Source organism: Myxocyprinus asiaticus, chromosome 28 (assembly GCF_019703515.2).
Source record: "Myxocyprinus asiaticus isolate MX2 ecotype Aquarium Trade chromosome 28, UBuf_Myxa_2, whole genome shotgun sequence".
In the NCBI taxonomy this organism is placed as follows: domain Eukaryota; kingdom Metazoa; phylum Chordata; class Actinopteri; order Cypriniformes; family Catostomidae; genus Myxocyprinus; species Myxocyprinus asiaticus.
Genome location: NC_059371.1, coordinates 43,297,291 through 43,314,753, shown reverse-complemented (window position 1 = coordinate 43,314,753; position 17,463 = coordinate 43,297,291). Strand labels below are relative to the sequence as shown.

Sequence of the window (17,463 nt, the reverse complement as noted above, 5' to 3'; positions counted from 1 at the left end):
GCTGACAGCTTCATTGAATTCTACCCGCTCAACACCAGTTTCACGTACAATAGTAAAGAGAAGACTCAGGGGTGCAGGCCTTATGGGAAGAATTGCAAAGAAAAAGCCACTTTTGAAACAGAAAAACAAAAAGAAAAGGTTAGTGTGGGCAAAGAAACAGACATTGGACAACAGATAATTGGAAAAGAGTGTTATGGATCTTAACCCCATTGAGTTTTTGTGGGATCAGCTAGACTGTAAGGTGCTTGAGAAGTGCCCGACAAGACAGCCACATCTATGGCAAGTGCTACAGGAAGTGTGGGGTGAAATGTCACCTGAGTATCTGAACAAACTGACCGCTAGAATAACAAGGATCTGCAAAGCTGTCATTGCTGCATGTGGAGGATTATTTGATGAGAACTTTGAAGAAGTTTAAGAAGTTCTGAACATTTTTTTCAAATTTTAATAATAATTTTTCACGTTATTAATGTCCTGATTATACATTGTGATCAGTTGAATGCCACTTTGGTGAATAAAAGTACTAATTTCTTTCCACAAGAGCAAAATCTGTACATTATTCCAAACTTTTGGCCCACATTGTATGTAAATTCACATATTTGAGTCAATAACTTGACATGCCCCTACCTTGCACATACATTACCACTTTTATATGTCCTATTATTTGTATGTCTATTTATACTCTTACCTTGTTTTATATTCTGTCTCACTGTAATGTTCTGTGTGCACTTATTTCTCCTATCACCAAAAACATTCCTTGTTAACTTATTTTTGCATCATCATCTTTGTTTTATTATTAAATAACTGCTATAAATCTATTTTGCTGTAAAAGTAAAGGTATTGGAAATTTTAATCCTGCCCCTTTAAGAGTTCTTCCTTCGGGATGTTCAACCCCTCTCGCTCAGTCCGCTTTTCAACTATTTCGACGCATCAACACTCCAGTCCAGCAGGAGGCGGAAATTCACCAGAAGTTGCAGAAAACACAAGAAGAAGAAGAAGAAGAAGACCTGAGATCCACTACACCATTTGAGAGTTAAAATCGGTACGTGTTTTGTGTGTTTTACATTGTGAGATTTATATTTATATTTTTCTGTGCATGTTGTTTTACTGACTGTAAAAGAAGCTCATTATCATCTGATGTAGTTTGTTTTGTTACTGGTCACATGCAAGAGGTGATAAAAACAACAAAACAGTTAAGAACCAGTAGATTATTTACACTTTCTGTCTGTCTGTGGCTAAACTCAATAATGAGACCGAACACACACATTTTATATTTATACCATCTCACAAACAATTATTTTGTTTAACAGATCTGTTCTTGTGTTTAATCATATAATAATGTTTTTGAGTTTGATGAATGTCAGTCCATTATAATGATGATGTTTTTGTGTTCAGATGTTAATCATGAGAGAGCAGGTGGATGTGATTCACACTGGAGAACAGCAGATGCTGCAGACACCAGTGAAGATTGAAGTGATGCAGGAGGAGATAAAAGAAGAAAACACAACAGAGGAACAACAAACTGATGAAGATGATGATGAACAGCAGATGCTGCAGACACCAGTGAAGATTGAAGTGATGCAGGAGGAGATAAAAGAAGAAAACACAACAGAGGAACAACAAACTGATGAAGATGATGAACAGAAGATGCTGCAGACACCAGTGAAGATTGAAGTGAAACAGGAGGAGATACAAGAAGAAAACACAACAGAAGAACAACAAACTGATGAAGATGATGATGATTTTATTCCTTCAGGTATGTTTTTATTTTCTATTGTCATTTTCATGACAATCAACTGTCATGTCAGAGTATGTGACACAAAAGGAGATGTTAGGTAGAATGTAAGTGTCAGTCACCATTTAATTGTTTAGAAAAAAAGTGTAAAAAGTGACTGAGGGTAACATTCAATCTATATGAATATTATCATGAAATGCAGTATTGATTGTATAAATCAGGGGCGTTTCCTTGTGTCGATCACAGGACAACCATTGGATGATCTCATAAACAGGTTAAAAGGGAGAGTAGAGAGAGGAACTTCACAAATAACAAGAATCTTAAAGATTACTTTTTATTTCGGTGCCCGCGTGCTGTTTGACTGACTGACAGGTGGTTTATATCATATGAATCATTTTACATCACAATAATGGTATCTTTCATGATATAGTAAATTTTTTTTAATCAATAAAAATTGCTTTATATATATATACAGTAAAATAACCATATTGTAATGCATATTTTTGAATAATCAAAAACCGATCAGCCACAACATTAAAACCACCTGCCTAATATTGTGTAGGTCCCCTTCGTGCTGCCAAAACAGCACCGACCCGCATCTCAGAATAGCATTCACTGGATGTTTTTTGTTTTTGGCACCATTCTGAGTAAATTCTAGAGACTGTTGTGTGTGAAAATCCCGTGGCATAATTGTTGGTGCCAGACGGGCTGGTTTGAGTGTTTCTGTAACTGCTGATCTCCTGGGATTTTCATATCAAACACCATTATCATGTCGAATTAATGTTACGCTTTGAAACATTCCCTAATTAAATTGATTGAAACATTACCTAATTAAATGTATAATTACATTTTGGAGACAGAGCATCTCATGATTTCCAGGCACGTGTATAACCAGATTTTCTCAAAGTTTATAACGTTTCATTCAGCGCTTCATCTCTAAAGGCGAATTAATGAGAGAAAATGCACCTTTTTTTTTTTACTATGGGAACAGTACCGGTGCTCTGTCCCTTTAAGAATGTGCATGCACATTAAACAGTTCCTACACTGCATGGAGAGAGATAATGAGAGGGATGAACGGAGAGACATAGATTTACAGTCCTATAGAAAGAAACTGTTGATTTCTTGTGGATTAGTGTTAGTCTATCGTAGACAATAAGGCAGACGACATCCAAGACTAAGAACACAAGAACTGTAGACAAAACAAACAAAAAACTTGGGTCGGAGCTCACAGCGCAGCAGCCATACTTGGCGCCATCTTGAAAGCTGTAATTGTAAATTGTGTCTAAAATAATTAAGTAAATAATAATTTTATTTATAACCCCAGTGAGCATGCCAAAGGCGACTGTGGCAAGGAACACAAAACTCCATAAGATGTTGGTTAATGGAGAAAAATAACCTTGGGAAAAACCAGGCTCACTGTGGGGGCCAGTTTCCCTCTGGCTAACATCATGAATATAATGCCAATATTAGTTATTTATAGTGCAAGTCATGGCTTCAAATTATTAAACTAAGTAAGTGTTAAGGTCCAGTGTTTAAACAAAGATTTTGTAAGATTAATGACTAATGTCTTTGAAGTTCATCCTGGATTAACTGCAGAAGTTCACATAGATGCAATTGTCCTTTGTTAGTTGGCTGATGAAGGCTTTTGTTGGCAATTAATTGATAGTCTATGTATTCTATTTCAAGAGTGTAATCCATCATTAGACCAAGTTAATTCAGGCAGAGATCAGTGCGGTGCATCGCAGTTCAACCGGCAGGTCATTTCGGTGAGTTTTGGTAAGGTCTATCCTAAATCCAAGGTTCAGGCAGTGGCACATCAATTATCCCATGTCTTACGGTTGGAGTTGGCATCAGTTCATCCTCTGAAGTCCATCGTAGTAGACTGAAGTGATGTCTAGCTGGCACAGACTGCAGTTAGTCAATATCACTCAGCCACATGTAGTAGTGGAGTCTGACACCAAGCAGGAACGGAGCTGGATCCGGCCGGCTCTGGTAACCACGGTATATGAATTCCGAGGTTGAGAAAGGGAAACAAATAGAATAATATTAGCATAGATGCCAATTTATTGCAGAGTTATAGATTGACAAGTGTTTCCGGTTCCGGCAGACCTAACTGAAACAGCCTAATTATGAGTTGATGGATAAATTAGGTGTATGCCTGGCTGAATAGATGAGTCTTTAGTCTAGACTTAAACTTAGAGAGTGTGTCTCAGTCCTGGACTATTCCAAAGTTTAAGAGCCAAATATGAAAAGGATCTACCTCCGTTTGTGGATTTTGATATTCTAGGAACTGTTAACTGGCCAGAATTTTGCGATCGTAATGAACGTGATGGAAAATAATGTGGTAGAAGGTCCCTTAAGTACTGCAGAGCTAGACCATTCAAAGCTTTGTACATAGTTAACAGAATTTTAAAATTAAAGCTAAATTTAACAAGTAGCCAATGTAACGATGATAAAATGGGGCTAATATGATCATATTTCTTTGTTCTAGTCAGCACTCTGGCTGCTGCATTTTGAATAAATTGAAGTTTATTTATTGATCTTGCTGGACATCCTCCCAGTAATGCATTACAATAATCTAGTCTTGAGGTCATCAGCAACAGAGCATGTGTCATAATTTAGCATTATTTCTGAGGTGGAAGAATGTTGTTTCACAAACATTGTAAATTTGATTTTCAAAGGACAGACTGGTATCAAATATAACACCTATGTTCTTCGTTGTTGATGATGATGTAACAGTACATCCATCGAGAGTCAAATTATATTTTAGCTGCTTATTTTTTAGAGGTTTTTGGTCCAATAATTAGTACCTATTTTTTATCGGAATTGAGTAGAAGGATATTTCTGGCCATCCAGTCTTTGATTTCATTGATACACTCTGCTAATTTGGAGAATTATGAAATTTTGTTGGGTTTCGAAGAAATATAAAGTTGGTATCATCGGCATAACAGTGAAAAATTATTCCATGATTCCTGATAATATCTCCCAGGGGAAGCATATATAAGGAGAAAAGCAGAGACCCTAAAACTGATCCCTGTGGCACTCCATACTTTTGTTTGATTTGACAATTCCTTGCTTTAGGGCTGCCCCCTAATAGTCGACCAAACATTAGTCGATGAGAAGAGTCTTGGTCGACAAAGATTTGATTGGTCTGTTGGTCACAGAAAAAAAAAAAACTTGTTTGAAAACATGTTCAAACTGACCAGTATTACTGCTGGTTGGACGCTAGGTGGTACTATGGGGTAATTTTTGTTAAGCAGGGTTAGGGTTAAGCCTACACAATAAAGCAAGACTCCTTGATTTCACACTTTGAACTTGTGTCGTGTGTGAATAAATTTGTTTTGTTCCCTCTTTCACAATATTATATATATATATATTGTTTTATATATATCACAATATCTAATTACACCGGCAACCCCCTGGCTGAGGGATCGGTGAATATTCTTGCTTTAGTGATTTTGCATTGAAAATTAAATTAATTTATTTAAAAAATAAATACAAATACACTTCTAAATTCAAACTGCACTCCAAACTAAACGAAAAAGCAATTAAAATAACGAAGTGATAAATATATATATATATATATATATATATATATATATATATATATATAAGTAACCACCTTTCCATTTACCGTCAGGCAAGTATCCATCTAAACATGCAGGCGGAAAATTACTTACACAAATGAAGACATAATAACAATTATAAATGTAAAAATAATAATTATAATGATAATAATCACTGAAATATATATATCATGGTTCGAGGCGAACGTGTTTTTGTATTATTTTATGTTTTAATCACAGAAATATAGGCTGCAGAGTTGTGTTCACAATAAACTGCTCTGTGGAAATAAAGCGAACTGAAAAAGCACCTCCTGAGCTGAGATGTCTGAGGTTATTTGCAGCACTCATAGACAATACTGTTCTTGCAAAACAAAAATTCAGAAGAAAAACAAAGAAAGAGTGAGAACCTTTTACGTGTGCATGTTCCGGACTGCACGCCTCCGTACAAACAGCGCGTTATGCACCTAGACGGCTTTTCTGTCATCTGTTCTTAATAATATAATAAAGTGTTTCTTCAAGCGTGTGTCTGTGTGTCTACAGGCAAATTATTTGTATTAATTTGATGATAATAATAGCCTAATCATAATAATAATAATTTAATACATTAATGGGACAATGAGCCAAATATCGTCTTGACATCGTCAAAGGCATCAGCTATTGGCGATCACTCTGACCTTCGTCGATCCCCGAGATCATCGTCTGTCAACACAACCCTAATGTGAATTTCACTCTATAAATTAGTCAGGGAGGTGACCAAGAACACAGTGGTCACTCTGACAGAGCTCCAGCATTTCTCTGTGGAGAGAGGAGAACCTTCCAGAAGAACAACCATCTCTGCAGCACTCCACCAATCAGGCCTGTATGGTAGAGTGGCCAGACGGAAGCCACTGCTCAGTAAAAGGCACATGACAGCCCACCTGGGGTTTGCCAAAAGGCACCTGAAGGACTCTCAGACCATGAGAAACAAAGATTGAACTCTTTGGCCTGAATGGCAAGCGTCATGCCTGGAGGAAACCAGGCACCCCTCAGCACCTGGCCAATACCATCCCTACAGTGAAGCATGGTGGTGGCAGCATCATGCTGTGGGGATGTTGTTCAGCGACAGGAACTGGGAGACTAGTCAGGATCAAGGGAAAGATGAATGCAGCAATGTACAGAGACATCCTTGATGAAAACCTGCTCCAGAGCGCTCTGGACCTCAGACTGGGGCGAAGGTTCATCTTCCAAGAGGACAACGACCCTAAGCACACAGCCAAGATAACAAAGGAGTGGCTCCGGGACAACTCTGTGAGTGTCCTTGAGTGGCCCAGCCAGAGCCCAGACTTGAACCCGATTGAACATCTCTGGAGAGATCTGAAAATGGCTGTGCACCGACGCTCCCCATCCAACCTGATGGAGCTTGAGAGATCCTGCAAAGAAGAATGGGAGAAACTGCCCAAAAATAGGTGTGCCAAGCTTGTAGCATCATACTCAAAAAGACTTGAGGCTGTAATTGGTGCCAGAGGTGCTTCAACAAAGTATTGAGCAAAGGCTGTGAATACTTATGTACATGTGATTTGTTTTTGTTTTTTATTTTTAATAAATTTGCAAAGATTTCATACAAACTTCTTTCACATTGTCATTATGGGGTATTGTTTGTAGAATTTTGAGGAAAATAATGAATTTAATCCATTTTGGAATAAGGCTGTAACATAACAAAATGTGGAAAAGGTGAAGTGCTGTGAATACTTTCTGAATGCACTGTATATACATTTCTCTGTAGAAATGAACATAGTTGGGAAGACACTACATTTTCTAGTGTTTTCAACTTAAATGGGAGATTTGAAATTGGTCTATAATTGGCCAACTCTCCAGGATCAAGCTGTGGCTTCTTAATAAGTGGTTTGAAAACTGCCATTTTAAAGTGTCTTGGGATATGTCCTAAGGATAGTGAGGAGTTAATAATATTAAGAGGTTCTGAGATTACAGGGCATACCTCTTTTAAGAGATTAGTTGGTATTGGATCTAACATACATGTTTTTAGTGCCTTTCTGTAGCTACAGACACTATCCTTCCATGCACCGTGAAATACCTCCAATTTTGTATTCTTCCACTTGCACTCCACACACACTCCGAGTGTGATCATTGTACCATGGTGCGGGGCTTTTTTCTTTAATTTTCTGTAATCGTAGGGGGTGACACTATCAAGAGTGCTAGAGAAGACTCTATTTATATTTTCTGTGATTTCATCAAGTTCTTTGAGACTTTTTGGTTTACTGAGTATTTGAGATAAATCTGGAAGATAATTAGTGCAGCTATCTTTAGTGGTCGAAAGAATAGCTCTACCTGAACGATAGCGTGGGGTAGATTGAGTGACATTAGCTGATCGCAGCATTTAAGAGACGAGGTAATGATCTGAGATGTCATCGCTCTGTGGTAGAATTTCTCTAGTATCAACATTAACTCCATATGACAGAATTAAATCTAGCATATGATTATGGCAATGAGTTGGTCCTGTCACATTTTCACATTTTTGTCTGACTCCAAGAGAGTTGAGAATATTGATAAATGCTAATCCTAATGTGTCATTTTCAACAATTAAAGCTCTATCTACAGTAAATACTGTAAATTCAACAAGAAAATCAGAAAATGGCCCAGGTGATCTATATACTGTAGCAAGGTAAAAAGACAACAGAGATTTTTTTTTATTTATATCTGACAGTGTCACATTACACATTATTAGTTCAAATGTTTTAACTTGTATCCTGTCCTCTGAGTAACACCAAAAACCTCACTGTAAATTTTAGCAACACCTCCTCCTCGACAATTCAGACAATGTTTATGTTTATAACAGTAACCTGGGGGAGTAGATTCATTTAAACTTTTATACTCATCCAGTTTAAGCCAGGTTTCAGTCAAACAGAGCACATCCAAAATATGATCTGTAATAATTACATTTACAATTAGTGCTCTGGTTGAACGAGATCTAATGTTTAATAGCCCTATCTTTATATTATGTTTATCATAAATGTTTTTGTTATTTTCAAGTTTGACCTTAATTTTTTTCTAAATAGGAAAAAGTCAAGAGGAAAGTCAAAAGCTGAATGAAGTGGAGGAGAAACTTCAGTATCAGAAACATCATGATTTCACAACTGGAGAAAAGTCTTTGAGTGGTTCAAAGACTAAGAAGAGTTTCTCACCAAAGAAGCCTCAAAAAAGAGCAGCCAAAAATACTTTCACATGCCATCAGTGTGGAAAAGGTTTCACAGATAAAACAAAACTTAATGTACACATTAGGATTCATACTGGAGAAAAGCCTTTCTCATGTCATCACTGTGGAAAGAGTTTTGTTCAAAAAGCAAGTCTTAATGTGCACATAAGAGTTCACACTGGAGAGAAACCTTTCACATGTAATCAGTGTGGAAAGAGTTTCACAAGTAAAGGTAATCTTGATGTACATACAAGAATTCACACTGGAGAGAGGCCTTTCACATGCCATCATTGTGGAGAAGGTTTTACAGATAAAAGAAACCTGAAATACCACACAATGATTCATACTGGAGAGAAGCCTTACACGTGCCATCTGTGTGGAAAAGGTTTCATAGATAAAAGAAACTTAAATAACCACACAAGGATTCATACTGGAGAGAAGCCTTACACTTGCCATCTGTGTGGAAAGAGTTTTACACAGAAAGGTAATCTTGATGTACACACAAGAGTTCACACTGGAGAACGGCCTTTTACATGCCATCAGTGTGGAGAAGGTTTCATAGATAAAAGAAAACTTAAAAACCACACAATGATTCATACTGGAGAGAAGCCTTACATGTGCCATATGTGTGGAGAAGGATTCATAGATAATAGAAACCTTAAATATCACACAATGATTCATACTGGAGAGTGGCCTTTCACATGCCATCAGTGTGGAAAAGGGTTTATAGATAAAAGATACCTTAATGACCACACAAGTATCCACACAGGAGAGTGGCCTTTCACATGCCATCAGTGTGGAAAAGGGTTTGCATATGCAGCTAGTCTCAAAGATCATCTCCAACGTCACTCTGGAGAAAGGCCATTTAAATGTGATAAGTGTGGACAAACATTTGTTTTGACTGCAGGCCTAAAACAACATCTGAAAACGCACACAAAAGAGAAGCTTTAAAAGTGTTCTTTGCATGCCTGTTCTGGTTGAAAGAGCACCAGAAAATACAAAATGGCATGAGGGCCATATATGGAAGGACTTTTATTAAAGCCAGCAACTTGAAAGCGATCAAAGCATTCATGCTGAATTAAACCTAACAAGTGGTCACTCCACAGAAAGACTTTCACTTGTTCACCAAACCTAAAAACACATAAGAGAATCCATACTGCAGAGAAACCGTACCATTGTAAGCAAGAAATGTATGTAGACAGGTAAACAAAAAAAATTGCTTAAGTAGTCACAGTGAGCAGAAATCATCTTCAGGTCCAGGGATATCAAGTAAATAGTTAGAAATTAAAATAAGCCCAAATATGGGATTTCTCCCAAAAAACGGCATCATCTAAGAGAATAACAAAGTACATTTAGCGAAGGTATTTGTGTTAATTCTGAAAACTTGATTTGGCTGCAGACCTCTTCATTGCAAGTAAATCACTCTCATTTGCGAACAAATTTTGCACTATACGACAAAATTAATTAGCCACTGGCAAGTAAATATTCAGATTTCACTCACAAGTGATTGAGTTGTGCAGTGGCGAAGAAGAACTTTAGCACCAAGATCCTATTACTGCATGTTTTGTCTCATGACAATTCCACTTTAAGGAAATGTACTATATTTGGCTTCAGTGAGTTGTTGTGGATTGCGGTGTCACCATCACTTTAGTTGTGCCATGATATGGTTTACTTTTATATTTACTACATATACACCAATCAGCCACAACATTAAAACCACCTGCCTAATATTGTGTAGGTCCCCCTCGTGCCACCAAAACGTCTCACCATAGACTTTGTCAGTTCTAATCAGTCTGAAGGCGTTTCCGTCCACAGAACTGCTGCTCACTGGATGTTTTTTGTTTTTGGCACCATTCTGAGTAAATTCAGAGACTGTCGTGTGTGAAAATCCCAGAAGATCAACAGTTACAGAAATAATCAAACCAGCCCGTCTGGCACCAACAATCATCCATGCAATTATCTAATCAGTCAATCATGTGGCAACAGTGCAGTGCATAAAATTATACAGATACGGGTCAGGAGCTTCAGTTAATGTTCACATCAACCATCAGAATGGGGAAAAATGTGATCTCAGTGATTTGGACCGTGGCATGTTGGTGCCAGATGGGCTGGTTTGAGTATTTCTGTAACTGCTGATCTCCTGGGATTTTTACACACAACAGTCTCTAAACTTGACTCAGAATGGTGCCAAAAACAAAAAACATCCAGGGAGTGGCAGTTCTGCGGACAGAAGTGCTTTGTTGATGAGAGAGGTCAACAGAGAATGGCCAGACTGGTTTGAACTGATAAAGTCTACGGTAACTCAGATAACCGATCTGTAAAATTGAGGTCAGAAGAAAAGCATCTCAGAATGCACAACATATCGAACCTTGAGGCGGATGGACTACAACAGCAGAAGACCACGCTTTACACGCATGTGTGCTCCAAGAATACTTGCACCTAAACGGTAAAATACATTTTAAAATTCCATCAAAATGCCTTGTTGCTTGTTGAGGTTTCATGTAATAACAGAGAGCTATGTCTAAAGTGAACGTAAACATTGGGGGAAAAAGATGATTTGTATCGAGATGGATGACTTGTAAATTTATATGTAACCTAATAGATCTGCCGCTGTCTAGTGTATCCTTAATATTAATCAAACAACAATAACAAGAAAACTACAAATCCACTCACTGCTCTTGGCTGGATAATGTTTCTTGTATAACTCTAGTATAAATGTATTATTCGTACAGGGAAGACCAGTAGTAGTTTTATGTCAGATTCATTCTTAATGTTTAATTGAATACTTGATAGTTAATTAAAAAAAAGAAAAGCTGTTAAAAAGCACTGTTTTCTTAATTTGTATTTTTTTTTCTTCTATTCATTGCTTTTTTTTTTGTTATTTTATTACTGACTGTTTACTGCTCTTGAATAATAACTTGAAAAAGTAATTATTTTATAATTAACAAATTAGTTAAGTGTTGGGCTATTATTTGTTGTGGTATTTAAGCTGGTGTCAAAAATCATCACATTTCACTGAAGACTACTGAAATGTTGCTATTGTGTTAAATTTATATATTGTATATGGTAGATCTTGCTGCAGTAACATGGTGGGAAAGTAGATCTTATTCCACAGAAGTGTGAACACCCCTGTTGTTAATGATGGTAATGGAGGCTTTTCTTTATTTGACTACCGTGCGTACATGTAACATAAAATAACCTCCCCTAACCAGTGCAGTGTAAATTTCTGTCCCAGAGAATCTAGTTGATTGCATATGTATAATACTATTAAGTTGGCCATGTCATAATTTTAGAAAACATACAACAGAAACTCTGACATGTTACTTGAGCATGTAACCAATACATGTCCTTTTTTTCTCTCTGGACAAGTAACTTTTTTTACACGGACAAGTGAATGACAAATTTACTTGTCCGAAGGACAAGCACATCACAATGCTTAATGTCAAGCCCTGCATGTCATCTGTAGAGAATGCCGTAAACAGGTTGCATCCAAAAGTGGAAGCACTTCAAATCTCTTCCACCATTTACAACAGCACCATAAACTGCAGTATGTGTTAAACTTTGTTCTGCTGCTGCAACCCTGGCTGTGAAGCCTTCGCAGCCTGAAAAATCTTCTGCCCCGAAACAAAGGGTGATGCAAGCTTCATTTACCATCTCACATGTGGCTTTGACTTGCAATTGAACATTTAGTTCACTTCCTAGAAAACACCGAGATATATATTGTGTATCGCCATTCAGCCTAAAAATACAGAGATATGATTTTTGGTCCATATCGCCCAGCCCTATTCTCTGTAGAAATGAACATATTTGGGAGGACACTACCTTTTCTAGTATTTTCAACATACATGGGAGATTTGAAATCAATATATAACTAGCCAATTCTCCAGGATCAAGCTGTGGCTTCTTAATAAGCAGTTTGATAACTGCCATTTTAAAGTTTCTTGGGACATGTCCTAAGGATAGTGAGGAGTTAATAATATTAAGAAGAGGTTCTGAGATTACAGGGAACACCTCTTTTAAGATCTTAGTTGGTATTGGATCTAACATACATGTTGTAGCTTTTGAGTCGATCGATTATGGCCATGGAGTCTAAATTCTCTGAGTTGGTTACAAGAATCAGGGACGTCGAGAGACGGATCGATTATCTGGAGTCAACTAAGAGGGAATTAGCAGCTAATCCACTGGTGACCAAGGCGGATTTGGAACGCATTTTGGAAAAGTTGGAAGACCTTGAGAATCATAGATGGCGAAACAACGTCCGAATTGTTGGAATTCCTGAGCATGAGGAAGGCCGAGATATGGTGAAATTCCTAGACGAGCTCTTCCCGAGTCTGCTCGACATAACAGGCCATAAGCTGGAAATCAATTCTGGCCAAATTTCTGAGATCATCCGATAAAGGTCTTGTGTTATGTGAGGTGAAGAGTAAAGGAAGGCTTTCTTGGAAGAACCACAACATTTTCTTTGTTCCCAGACTTTGCAAAATCGACGAGAGAAATGTGATCGATTCAAGGACTGCAAGAAACTCTTACATCAACAGAAGATCGCTTTTTGCACTGATGTTTCCGGCCAAACTGAGAGCAGATACTAAGGATGGCCGCAAAGTATTTATATTCCCACAACAAGCATTGTCCTACATAAAGTCATTGGAATGAGTAAGCCATGGTGTGATTTTCACGTTGTCTCCAAGTGACCTTGACTCGCTGAACATACACTTGACTGTCTGAGGAAGCTGGGCGCCTTTTTATTTCTTTTTGTGCTTATGCCTCCTATTGGATGGAGTTTGTTTTGTGGAATGTTTTTTTGCAGGACTTTGGAAGGATTAGGCTATCTGCTGCACTTGAAGCAGCCGGGTCACTGAAAATTTGTTTGACTGCCCGAGGATACTGAACATTTTTTTTCTTATGTATATTTATTTTTGTGTTTGTGTTGGTTCAGCTAGAGGCTGGAGTTTTGTGGAGGAACACACCTTCGGGACAGTATGTGGATGAATCTACACATTCTTTGTGTTTATTCTGCCTATTGGCTGGAGTTTGTTTTATAGATTTTCTTCTGTTATGTAATTCTGTCTCACAAAATTTGTATAGAAGCGCTGGACTTGAGCAACCCGACGGCAAAGTTGTTGCGGGGGCTCTCGTAGATGTACATGGACTGTTTGAGTTTAGAGGGATGGACGCCGGTTGGCGCTGTTTTTCTTTTATCTGTTTGTTTGGTTCGGGGTTTGATTGTTGCACTAATGTTGGAATGGGCTCTTTATAATCTCACAATCTATTTCTTCTAATATGTCAATGTCAAATGTTAATACAAACAAGAAACAAGATATTGTGTTTCTTCAAGAAATGCATCTTTCCCCGCAGGAAGCTGGAAAATTTGGGGTGGACATGTTTTCTTTAGTGCCGGCTCAAGTAAGAGCAGGGGAGTCATTACATTATTAAGTAAGCATCTACAATTCAAATGTCTCAAACAGAGTAAAGATAAATTAGGAAGAGTCATTATTGTTTTAGCAGAAATTCAGGGACAAAGGTTGATTTTGGCTAATATTTACACACCTAACGTTGATGGTCAGGGCTTTTTTATAGATCTTGAAGGGATGTTGCAAGCTGCTGGCACCCCTCATGATATAATATTGGGAGGAGACTTTAATCTTTTGATGGACTCAATCCTTGATCATAGTGAAGCAAAATTGCGCAAGACGCCTAGAGCAAAATTGACGCTTCACAGGATGTGCCCTGGTGAGTTTAGAGGTGTTGCCACATATGGAGAAAAAGAAATCATATAGTTGGCACTTTAATGTATCCCTGATAAAATCCTGAATTCCAACAAATGTTAAAGGCTGAAATCAATGTTTATGTGGAGACCACATAAACTGGTCCTCAGTATCCTCTGTGGGCGTGGCTTGGGAGGCACTTAAGGTAGTTCTTAGGGGTCAGATCATACAGTATGCCTCATTCATCAGAAAGTCCAAAGGACGAGAACTTGTGGAGTTGGAAGGGAATATTAAAAGTGCTGAGGCGCTGAATGTTGTCTGATGGCCTCAGAGAATTGTCCCGATTGAAATACAGATATAATACTATTTTGTCACGAAAGGTGGAGTTTTGGCTATTCGGGGCAAGACAGTCATACTTTGAGTCGGGGGACAAATCAGGGAAGGCTAGATATATAAAGCAGAGAGAGTCTTTTTCTACTATTCCCTCAGTGAAATCTGCTGGTGGTGAAATTTTTACCCTGGCCATTGATATTAATAATGCTTTTAAAGAATTCTATCTTGATCTTTATAGTTCCACATCCTCATCTACTGATGAATATATTAGAAACTTTGTAGAACCATTAGAACTCCCTAACCTGACAACTGATCAAAAAAATGATTGATTCTGAGATAACCTTGGACGAGCTTGGCGAGGTAATTAAGGCCTTTTCTACAGGCAAGGCTCCGGGGCTAGAAGTTTATACGGAATCATTAAAGAATGGAAAGCTTCCGCCAACCATGACACAAGCCCAGATCAGTCTGATACTTAAAAAGGACAAAGATCCAAGAGAGTGTAAGAGTAACCGTCCAATTTCCCTGATCCAGCTAGACGTTAAAATATTGTCCAAAATACTGGCTAACCGATTGAGTAAAGTTATGACATCTCTTATACATATAGATCAGGTGGGGTTTATTCATGGCCACAGCTCTTATGATAACAATAGGCATTTCATCAGTATCATGTGGTCAGTGGTGTATAATCAGACTCTAGTCACTGCCATCTCACTTGATGCCGAAAAGGCGTTTGATATGGTAGAATGAGATTATCTTTTTAAGATTTTGGAAATATACAGGTTCGGAAACACTTTAATTGAATGGATTAATTTACAGACATTTTCATAAAATGGCACCATTTATTTATCTTCATTTTCATAGGGGGCGCTACAACTAAAAATTAATCATAACTCTGCATTGGCTTGCGGCTATATATTTTCTTTGCGTTTAGTAGATCAGCAGTAGCTAAAGTTCTTTGGTTATTAGTCTGGGGAGTCACACTTGTGTTGGTGATGTGTGCGTAATTTATGCAGCTCTCATACTTTATTCTCTGCCCTGTGCTCACCTGTTTTTTGTTTTATTGTCATGGTTTGTTCTTTTGCCCATTCTGTACAATTTAATTAAAAAATTGTAATTTTTGGTCATTCAATCAACAAGAGGTCTCCCTCTTTCTCATTCATGGCTTACAAACCAATTGCATGCAGTTGACGGACCTGTAGTGGATCTTCAGTGTTCTCCCTTGGCTGACAGAGCCAAAGTTGCAGCGGTTACCTATTGGCCTCTGTTTTTAGGCTTTGATCGTTCCACGCCTCTTTAAAAGTCTGCAAATGCTCTGTGATATGTGGAAGGAAGACTCTGTGCAAGGCATACAGATGCAATTCATCATCTTGCATTCAGAGAGCCATCTGCCTCTAAAGTCTGAAAGGTTGGGTAGAACAAATCCAGGACATGCAAACACATCTCTCCACAATCTTTCAATTCTAGTCCATGAAAAAGTAACAAAAACAAAGTTACAAGCCAGACATTACTGACCCTAATAATACTAATCATCAGATCAAACAAAGCAAACACTAGTAATTACAATCCTCGAATCCACGGTATAAGAATATTGACTAAGATCCTCAAAAAGCCTTCATTTTACAAAAATAAACTTTAAAGTACCAAATATACCTTTGATTGTGAACCAAACATCCTGTGATATGAGAATGGCGAATTGGTCCTCTCCGATAACATAAAACGTGCTACCTCCATATTTTCACCTCTCTTATCTGATCTTACTCGTGATGGTAGCCCATACTGATGTACTGATCTCATGAAGCTCTCAAGTACTGTAGTGGCATGATTGTTTGTTGCAGTGTCAAGGTATACAGTCAGTCAGTCGGCTAAAACCATCCACGCCACCATGGACCACAATCCTCCACCTTTTGAAATGAAAGAATAATATATGCATGTTTATTGTAGGCTTTGATACTTTTTCTTAATCACTTAAGGATTATGGAGGATGAAACCTGCAAAAACTATAAATAAATACTAGGGGTATAATGATCCATTGATCTAGATCGATGCATCGATCCAATAACCAATGATCCAATGTTATCAATACAATGCATAAATATCGTTATAGACATTTTTTTTAAGATGCACCTTTATTTTAATACTCTAATGTCAGCCACGGATGTACGCATTTCCATCAGGCGGTGAAGCAACCGTATTACATTCATTTCACTTTATGAGCGCTAAATACGCTTTTCATGTGGGACATGGATGTGCGCAGGGTCTGTAAAGCCAAATTGGACTCTGTTATCCGTGTGCGTGTCAACTGGGCTTCCCGCGAAATGCGAGCTCCAGACCAGAGACAGCATCAGTGTGCACGTGTCAACTAGGCGCTCCTTAAAGGAATATTTCACCCGAAAATGAAAATTTGCTGATAATTTACTCACCCTCAGGCCATCCAAGATGTATCTGAGTTTCTTTCTTCATCAAAACAGAATTTAAGATTTTTAGGATTTCATTTGAGGCCTCCTTTAAACAATGCAAGTGAATGTACTCCATTTTTTGACGGTCCTAAATGCATATTTAGGGTGCATCAAAATAATCCACACAACTCCTGCACATGACGCGTGACATTACCAACGAGCTTACATCATCCCTCTCATGAGCGCACATCACAGAGATGTACGGAAGCGAACATTTGTAGTTAAAAAGTATATAAGTATTGTTTTGTTACTAAAAATAATCAATCGTTTGGGTTCAGAAGAACTTTATTTGACGACTGGAGTCGTGTGGATTATTTTGATGCACCCTAAATATGCATTTTGGACCATCAAAAAATGGAGTACATTCACTTGCATTGTTTAAAGGAGGAGGCCTGAAATGAAATCCTAAAAATCTTAAATTCTGTTTTGATGAAGAAAGAAACTCAGATACATTTTGGATGGCCTGAGGGTGAGTAAATTA

At 37.9% G+C, this 17,463-nt stretch overlaps 2 protein-coding genes and 1 pseudogene across 4 annotated transcripts in view; 2 read left to right on the top strand and 1 right to left on the bottom strand.

The window, feature by feature from the left end:
- Window positions 1–16,918, top strand: part of LOC127418613 (gastrula zinc finger protein XlCGF57.1-like) — a 61,372-nt gene extending 44,454 nt beyond the window's left edge. The window contains exons 1-3 of one of the 3 annotated variants that reach the window (XM_051659253.1): window positions 982–1,039; window positions 1,393–1,753; window positions 8,352–16,918. In XM_051659253.1, the coding sequence (XP_051515213.1) occupies window positions 1,393–1,753; window positions 8,352–9,439 (1,449 nt within the window). In that variant the 5' untranslated portion in view covers window positions 982–1,039 and the 3' untranslated portion in view covers window positions 9,440–16,918. The other 2 variants (XM_051659255.1, XM_051659254.1) reach the window with 2 other exon arrangements.
- LOC127418577 (zinc finger protein 721-like) overlaps window positions 1–17,463 on the bottom strand; it is a 620,351-nt gene that overhangs the window by 245,216 nt on the left and 357,672 nt on the right. The gene's annotated exons all lie outside the window — the stretch shown is intronic.
- The window catches only part of LOC127419354 (zinc finger protein 721-like), a 173,817-nt pseudogene that overhangs the window by 44,252 nt on the left and 112,102 nt on the right, over window positions 1–17,463 (top strand).